Genomic DNA, 8,823 nt, shown 5'->3' on the forward strand with positions numbered 1-8,823 from the left:
TGTATCCTCAAGGAAAAAGTAGCTTTTCCTTCAGAACCAATCCCTCCACATTGCTATGCATGTTAGACCACTGATTGTGCCTGCCGGTATTGTGCCTGGACAGAACGGGATATATTTTTTAATAATAGAGCTGGCTATACTTTATAAGGAAACTGGATATAGTCTACTTTTGAATCCTTCCTGGGGCCAGGCCTCTGAATTAAAGAGGCCATTCATAGTGATAGACAGTTCAATGCCACAATTCATTTCAATAGTAGCTTATTGAATCACTACCAACTAATTTGCCTCACCGATGAATTTCCTTTAGAGAGACCATGAATAGTGTCCTGTGTCTATGGCACAGATTAATTGACAAAATGAAACTCATTACAAGTTGGGACGACCAACTTTCTTTCCTTAGCCTTGGGATGTGTTTCTGTAACCCTTGTCTTAAATCAGCCATCTGCCCTACAGTTGCTTTTATCCGAACATTTAAATATTGTTTGTATTAGACATACCTACCTTGAATACCAGTAGCTTTTTCATCATAGTAATTGCCTCAAAGTTCTGTTATTAGTAGTCCTACAGTCAATCGCCATTTGATGTCAAATCTCAAAGTAATGCCTCGCAATATTAATTAGGAACCGTATAGATTTAGTGCATTGGCTCATTGTTGGATTGTAGTTCGGGTCGTGTCTGGTTGCGTGACACGGTTTGTTGTTGATCTTACAGCGAAGAGGCCAACAGCATTAGTTAGCATAGCATTGCTTATTCATTAATGCTGTTTTGCACGATTCCTAGACGCTTTGTTTTGATGAATAAAGCAACTTAATTGTCGGTATTTACCTGTGTCTTGCGTGGTGCCGTGCCACCTCGTTGGATCGCAGGCATATATTTAGGAGTTGGAAAAGTGCGCCGCCAACTGGAAAATGTTTCACCCTGCACCCTGAAAGTATTGGACGAAGAGGAGCTAGAAAGGTTTTCTCCTTTTTCATATACATTTAGTCTGAATCAAATAGTTAGTCAAATAGTTCAATATTATTGCTAGTTTTATTTAACTGATAATAAGCCGTCCATTTCTGTAGAAAAAAAATGGATAACAACGTAAACATTCTCCTTTTAATTTTGAACACTTATGGAAACATTAGTGCAAATCATAGAGGAATCAGGCCAACATAAATTTAAATTAATAAATATGCATAATTAATTGTACACATTTAAATGATAAAAGCACTTTTCACAGTAAAATAACATTCTAATCCAGCCTGTACATCATAGAGGAACATTTTTCTGAACTTATTACCAGCAATATCTGAAAATATCAATTAAATACAGAGCACTTATAAATTAATGAACCAAATTAAGTCTACCCTGTATAGTGACCATTCCAGCCAGTTACGTGTGGATCACATACGACACATACACTGCATCTCAACGTCAAAGCATCATATGCACCCTGACAAACCAAAAAAATCTCACTTTTTACAGACTATGAAAGCCACAATGAATTTTACAGAGAAAACAAACATCCTCGCCCAAGAAACAGACCATTGAAATACCCATTTTCATTCCAATCTGTTTCAAATGTGCAAAAGTAAGACTTCAAATGAGGCTGCTGTTGGTATACAGCAGTATGTTCTCTCCAGCTGACTCGCGGCATTCACAAGCAGACCAACCCAGCCACAGCTCCGAGTTCAGGCTCTCACAGTTAAGCACAGTATTAAAACCTTCAGTAATAAGCTCACAACTGCAAAGCAAATATAGACTTCATCTTATTCCAGACAACTCTGTATATTGACAAACATTGATGATGGTAACTCAGGAGCATTGCACTCGATCGAAATATCTCCCATAAGAAAAACATGATTTCTTACAGATCATATTGCTGCACACTCGCCCACACACACACAAGCAAATCAAAGTAACCTTGATTGTACAATGATGAAAAAATAAAATAAAAACATAAATTAATGGGACAGCAAGTATATATTTTACACGTGCTTGCAGGTTAAATTGCCCTGAATTTCTCTTCATTATCCTTTTGAGTCTGATGGCATTCATAGAAACCACCATAACATCACTAAAATCTGTTCAGTGACCTTGCGGCATGCAGCGGGCATTGAAAACCTAAAGAGAAGGCCACATTTAAAGAAGTGAAGGTGCAACTGTGGCACATTAATACATATTATTCCAGTAGTATGTTCAATATAATCTATTCCATATCCACTGGTAAAATGTTAAGGTGAGGTCTGCTCTCCGAGCTTTTTTACACTCCGCATTGCAGTCACTGATCCAGGTCTCAAAGTGCACATCAGAACATAAGCGGGGGGCAAAGAGTCAATGAAATGATTTGATCGTCTACAAACCGGTAGACGACGAAAGAAATCCAGAACCAAAACAGACCCATGCAAAGGGCTCGCTCATCTCCATTGTTCGGTTCCACTGGCTCCTGCAGCCACCCATTCCAGTGGGGACAGTCTCAAGAACATTACTGTACAGTAGGACGTGTTCTGTTGCTCCACAGGCCACATCTGCTCTCTCGGCGGTACTCCCTGCCTTTCCGACGGAGAAGATGAATGGGAGGGGTTCACACAGCGGGGCTCTGGATGAGAAAAATACAAAAGCGGTAAATAAATCCATCTGCCTCTTCATGAACACATGCATCTTCGGGAAGCCCCATATTGTCCCTCGCACCGCACATCTCTACCAAAATAACACACACACACACACACACACACACACACACACACACACACACACACACACACACACACACACACACACACACACACACACACACACACACACACACACTACCTGTTGGTCAGTCCCCAATTCATGGTTTGAAGAAGCAGCAGCAGTCTGTGCTCCTCCTTGGCCGGGGACGGGCGAGGGCTCCTCTGGCTCCCCCTGCGGCCTCACCAGAGTGATCTTGAGGGGGGTCTTGACGCCGTCCTTGGCCCCCGGCTGCGCCCTGCCGTACTGCCTCATGGCGGGGTTGAAGGTGCGTACGACGGGGAGGTCGCTCAGCGCCGACTCGTCCCGTTTCTGATGCTGGACGCTCTCCTTGATGATGATCTTGCTCCGCTTGTGGGACAGCACCGCCTGCACCGGCAGGATGGCCGGCCTCTTGGCGGCGGGGGTCGAGGCGTAGACCCGCCCCCCCGGGACCTTCTGGGCGGCGGGCGGAGACTGGCGCCTCTCCTCCAGGGGGTCGGCGGCGGCGCCTCCTCCTCTGAGCAGCTGGCCGTTGTTCTCCTTGGTGAGCGACACCGCGGCGTCCTTGCGCTTCTTCACCTCCTTGGGTTTCTTGGGGCAGACGGCCATGTGCTTGGTCCTGCTGCGCCTCATGGTGAACTCCCTGCTGCAGTGCGGGCAGACGAAGACATCCTTCTCCACGTCGTCCGCGCCCGCCGGCGCCGGCGGCGGCGGCGGGGCCTTGTCCGAGGCGGGCGGGGGCTTGTTCCTCTGCGAGACGGCCCTGTGCACCGACCTCTTCTTCCTTTTGTCGAGCGCCGTCAGCTTAATTTTCACCGGAAGGTCTTGGCTCTGCCTCGAGCGGTGGTTGGGCCTGTGGCTCGCGTTGAGCCCGTTGGTGGCGTTGGTGGTGGACAGCACTCCGCTTTGGGCCTTGGCAAAGTGCCGAAGGGGGATGGGGTTCTTTTTCGGCGTGTAGCGCTTCTTGTCGCTGGCGTTGGCGCAGGCCAGGATGTGCTTGTGCAGCTCGGGCAGGTTGTCGAAGCTCTTGCCGCACTTGGTGCAGCGGATGGCGGTGCTGAACGACTGCGGGATGTTGTGGGTGGTGAAGTTGGTGGCGGAGGCCATGGATCCGGCCGGCGATCGGTTATGGTAAGGGAACGGCGGGGGCTTGAAGCTGGGGTAGTGCTGGTTGATGCCGAGACGCACGTCTGGCCCTTTGACTTCGCTGACGTCGTCGTCGCCGTCCTCAGAGGCGGTGATCTGAACCGGCGGTCCCACAGCGCCGGCTTCGCCCTCTTCTCTCTTCACCGATTTCTTCGACTCTTCTGCGGCGGCGGCCGGCGACGTGACGGCGTCGACCTTCGTCGAGCAGTTGCGGTTCTGCGGCCTCAGCTTGCCCTTCTCCTCCTGGGTGTGGGAGCACTGCCGACCCGGGTGCAGCTCCTCCTGGTGGTGCTTCAGGTTGCTCAGGTACACAAACTCCTTGGAGCAGACGCTGCAGACGTACGTGGTGCCCACGCCGTGGAGAGCCAGCCGGTGCTCCAGCAGGGCCGAGGGCTTGTCGAAGAGCAGCACGCAGAACTCACATTTGTACGGCCACTCTTCGGCGTGGTCGCCCACATGGTGGCCCAGCTCCTTCATCGAATGGAAGAGCTTATTGCAGACGTTGCACACAAAGTTCTTGGTGAAGGTCTGCGGCGGCGGCGGCGTTGTTCCGCTGGGCGGGTCGTCCGAGGGCTCTTCTCCCTCGACCGGGGGAGGCGGGGTCTTGGCTTGTGGAGTTTCAACGGTGAGGGCGGCTTGCTCGACGTATGCCCCCTCTTTCAGGTCTCGTTCCTCGTCCTCCGATGGAGCTGGCCCGGGCTCGGGATACGAACCACCTAACGTGGGACTAACAGGTGCCACCGGAGAGGTCTCAGACACTGTGACGGACTCCGTTAAGGGCGGTGCTACAGTAGCCAGGTCGACAGTTTGGGGGCTAGGGAGGGACACAACCTGCTGCTGCTGCTGCTGCTGCTGCTGCTGCTGCTGCTGCTGCTCCATCATCTGATTTGTAATCATCTGAGGGGCAGCTGGAGCCTCCGCCATAGTTTCCTGTAGATTCATTGTGGCCGGGACCATATTCCCTGAGGACTGGAGGGCTATGGTGCATTCTATCAACACGGTGTTGCTGGGGATGTTGTAAGAGCTAAGCAGGGAATCCGTTAAGGTGACAGCGGGCGAGAACGTCACCCCCGACCCGCCAACCGAATCGACCACAGACGTGTTGAGAGCGATCGGATCGGTGAGAAACACATGTCCGGGCATATTCAGAGCCGGATCAAAGGCCTGGGAAAGAGTAAGGAGACCTGCCGCATTGGCAAACGCAGAGTTGAAATCACAGCCGGGCAGATTCAATGAATCCTCCCTGCAGACTACCAACGGTTCAGGAGCCATGTTTGGCGCCACAACCTGGAGTGCTTGGTTCGAGGGGTTAGCGATGGACGCCAACACTGTGATTAGGTTGGGAGCGGTCGGTAACATAGTGTGAACTGCTGAAGACGAGAGCGCTATGGTGCAGGCGGAGGGCTGCTGCAAGGCCACAGGAAGCAGAGAGGTGTGTGATGGGTCAAGTGATACAGGGGGCAAGGTGAGGCCATACACAAGGCTTTCTGATGAAGGCTCACCGGGTCTTGACCCTGTAACTATGGTAAAGTTCGTGACTAAAGGTGCCTCTGGGTTCCCTAGAGTTATGTTTTGTTCTCCCGTGTCCGTGGCTTTTGCATACTGATTCAACATGGCCTGCTCCAACAGGCTACAGTTTGGCTTCTTTTTCTTCAAAGGCGGAACGGAAATGGACACAGGGTGCAGGGCGTCTTGTTTTTGCAAGCTCAAGTCCAGCGCAGCCTCCGCAAGAGCCTCTTCCTCGCCTCTTTTAACCGCGTTCGAGAGATCCAGTGGCAGTTGATTACAGGGATTACCACCACTTCGTGGGGGCCAGCGCTCTTCGGCCACACAGCTCGCTTCCATCTCCTCCAAGGCCGGAGCCGTTGCGTCGTCCTTCCCTTCGAGCGCGTGTGTCGCAGAGACATGCCGCACCTCTGTATGGGCAGTGTCCGTCGAGACGTCATCTCCTGCCTCAGGAACCTTCTCTTCCACTTTGGATGATGATGCTCTGGGCTCTGGCGGCTTGGCCGGTGAAACAGTCCTTCTTCTGTACCTCATGCTCCCCGCTGGGACGACGGACACCGAGAGGGGCGCGCTGAACTTCTGACCGTCCGTGATGAGGGCGAGGGTGGGCTTGAGGCCGTCTTGCTCGTCGAGCAGCCGTTTCAACTTGGGCGACAGGAATATGGTTCTCTCTCGGTGGGCCGCCGACGAGGGCAACCTCTGAGGCAGGAGGTTCTCCATCAAAGAGGAGACGAGCGACGACGACGAGGACGAGGTCACGACGACCTCCGACCCCAGCTCAGATTTGATTTGAGGTAGAAGAGGCGGCGTCGCGGTTCTCCTCTTCGCCAGCGAGGGACCCGCCGTGTCTTGGCCCGTCGCGACCTCCGAACTCGGCGCCTGATTGGTCTGCGCCGGGTCCAGCAGAAGGGACCCCGTGCCGCCTACCGCAGACGAGCTGGCGGCCACCTCGACCCCCCCGCCATCGCTCATCGCGCTCGTCGACGCAACCTTTCCGTCGCCGTACAGGCTGAGGTTCTCAGAGACGTCGCCGGAGGTGTCCAGCACGTGATGTTGGGCGGGTTCCGGCCCGTCATCGGGGGCGGCACCGCCGTCCGGAGCTTCTTGCTGGAGTAGAGGAGTCTGGTCAGCCTGCTCCACCGGCGGTCGCCGTCTGTGAAACCGTTGCTCGTGCCTCCGCTTGTTGATGCGAGTGTTGAAGACCTTCTCGCAATGGTCGCACCCGTGAGCCCCTTCAGTTTCCTGATCATCCCCTCGCCACGTCGGAGGCTCATGCCTGCCATTGTTTTGTTTGGACAAACTTGGGAGCGAGTCCACTCCCGACAGATGAGTGTCTGGTTCCTGGGGATGTATGTCTGTAGCCAGTGGGCCGTTGCTGTTAGCGTATTCGTCTGTGTCTGGGTCATGACATGGCAGGGTGTGGTTCCGGATGTGGCACTCCAGGCCCTGTTGGCTGTTGAAACAGCTCTCACAATGCGGACAGGGAAACGAATCCCAGTCAGAGTTAGAATCCTGATTCTCACAGAGTTCAGGGGAGGATGGCTGCCTCATGTCCGTCTCCACCGTAACTTCTTCTTGATCACTGCCTTCCATGTCACCCTCTCCTTCCTCTTCCTCCTCCTCTGCATATTCTACATCATCTTCATACACCGAGATGTATAAGCAGGGAGAATCCTCCATCATCTCTGGAGGCTGGGACACACCAACAGGTGACCGAGACTTTTCAGACCTCAAGAATTAAAGAAGAGAAACACTGTCAGAAGCCAAACCAAGCAAACACAGGTGTCACAAGTAGCTTTTAGTCATGTAAATAGATAAGAGGATTTGCAAGAAGTTAGCATGTTTATTAACATTTTATTTGATTTTATGAGCAGTCTAAATAGCATTATGCCACAACTAACCTTATGGATGACCTAAAGCTAACACATATTTCATGTAACATTTTCCTAGAAAAAAAAGAAGCAATAATGTATGTTTATGCACATCATGATTGTAATCACTTACCATTTTAAAAGTCAACGCTGTATGGACCTGCATGTTTATATACTGAAAAATAAAAAGAGTATCATATTTTGAAGTATCTCAAAATTATCGTTAAATGATGCATAAGGAATATATATTTATGGTTGCAATTGTTGGATATCAATGCTTCTTTACGGGATTAGACGTTCCATTACAAGGTTAAAAGGTTGTTATAGCTCTTTGTATAACTGCCTAACGTCCAGTCTCTTATTTACCATGAATGTTCACTACACATGACATTTAAATGTGCCAATATTAATATAATATTACAATATTGATAGCTCGTTATTCAAAAATGAAGATATGTGAACGAAGGCCCGCATTGATAGTCGATTGGTTGCGCAATTTATAAACGACTGAAGATATTAAAAGGAATGTAGACAATAGGTTTTCGAGATTTTAGATCGGACGAAGAACAAAATCCACATCTAATCAATCCGATTTTATCAGTAATCTTTACCAATGCGTCAAAATGATTCAAATGACAAAGCCTCAACTATTCAGAGGCCCTATTTACGCACCAAGTAACTTTATCCGTTTTAACACATTAAGAGATTAAGCTTTTTATCTGGCTACAAAACATTAGGCTGCGCCACAGACAACGTTCAATCACTTCAATGTCATTCATGCATTGTCATTAGATGTATATATATTGATAATATATGCCTTGGAAGAATGATCTGCCCACTGCTTCACCTGTGATGACGCGCCCTCGTCCTGCACCATTGCTAAACACTCTCCCCACACGTCGCCACTTTAATAACACACTTCAACTGGATCCTTCACAGAGAAACACACTCCGTTGTGTTCTAAGCAAGCAGTGCCAATTAAAGCCATTAACGCGGCGGTATTGTCATACCAGGCACGTATCGTAGATAACAGTGTCACTCGTAGCATAAAGGATATCAGCTGCTATCTACACTTTTGCATTAGGAGTATTAGACTGATAGCTCTCGGTGGTCAGCAGTTAGCGTTAGCGTGGTTGACATTGGTGAACGAGGGTCTGTCGTTAAAGCGCTATCGTTTCTAAAACGAAATCAAATGTAATTTTCTATCTACATACTTTAATTCGAAGGGAGAACTGTCGTTCAGATGGTATGGATCGTGCAGATTGCAGCAGTATCCTCTTCCCTTAATTTACAACGGGGCTAGTTCATAAAGCGCTCTGATTGGTTAGAATTTGTTGATGAAAGATTCTGACCAATCAGAAACAAGCTTGTTGAGGAAAGGGAAAGGAAGAAAATAAAAAGATAACACAGCTGACAGCCGACCATTGATCGTTGATTTTAAAACATGAATTGTTTTTAATTCTTAAGCACAATACGGTCTATAACGTCGAATAGAACACATAATTAATTATTTGTAGGAGAAAGCTATCAGAAAATGTAATGCAATGACGTTATCTTGATATTTCACTTGGGTTTTCTGACGCAATTTAGGCCTAGTGGGGGT

General features: G+C 49.4%; 1 protein-coding gene across 2 annotated transcripts; it reads right to left on the reverse strand.

Moving 5' to 3' along the window:
* Window positions 1-1,084: 1,084 nt before the first annotated feature.
* Window positions 1,085-8,555, reverse strand: prdm2a (PR domain containing 2, with ZNF domain a). 2 transcript variants are annotated; one of them, XM_060051669.1, is made up of 4 exons: window positions 8,435-8,555; window positions 7,354-7,395; window positions 2,797-7,078; window positions 1,085-2,581 (listed from the first exon to the last, which is right to left on the reverse strand). In XM_060051669.1, exons 3-4 carry the CDS (start codon window positions 7,030-7,032, stop codon window positions 2,567-2,569), a joined length of 4,251 nt encoding a protein of 1,416 aa, XP_059907652.1. In that variant the 5' UTR covers window positions 7,033-7,078; window positions 7,354-7,395; window positions 8,435-8,555; the 3' UTR covers window positions 1,085-2,566. The 2 variants fall into 2 exon arrangements, with proteins under 2 accessions (XP_059907652.1, XP_059907661.1); XM_060051678.1 differs by having other exon boundaries at window positions 8,068-8,523.
* Window positions 8,556-8,823: the final 268 nt, after the last annotated feature.

Source organism: Gadus macrocephalus, chromosome 1 (genome assembly GCF_031168955.1).
Source record: "Gadus macrocephalus chromosome 1, ASM3116895v1".
In the NCBI taxonomy this organism is placed as follows: domain Eukaryota; kingdom Metazoa; phylum Chordata; class Actinopteri; order Gadiformes; family Gadidae; genus Gadus; species Gadus macrocephalus.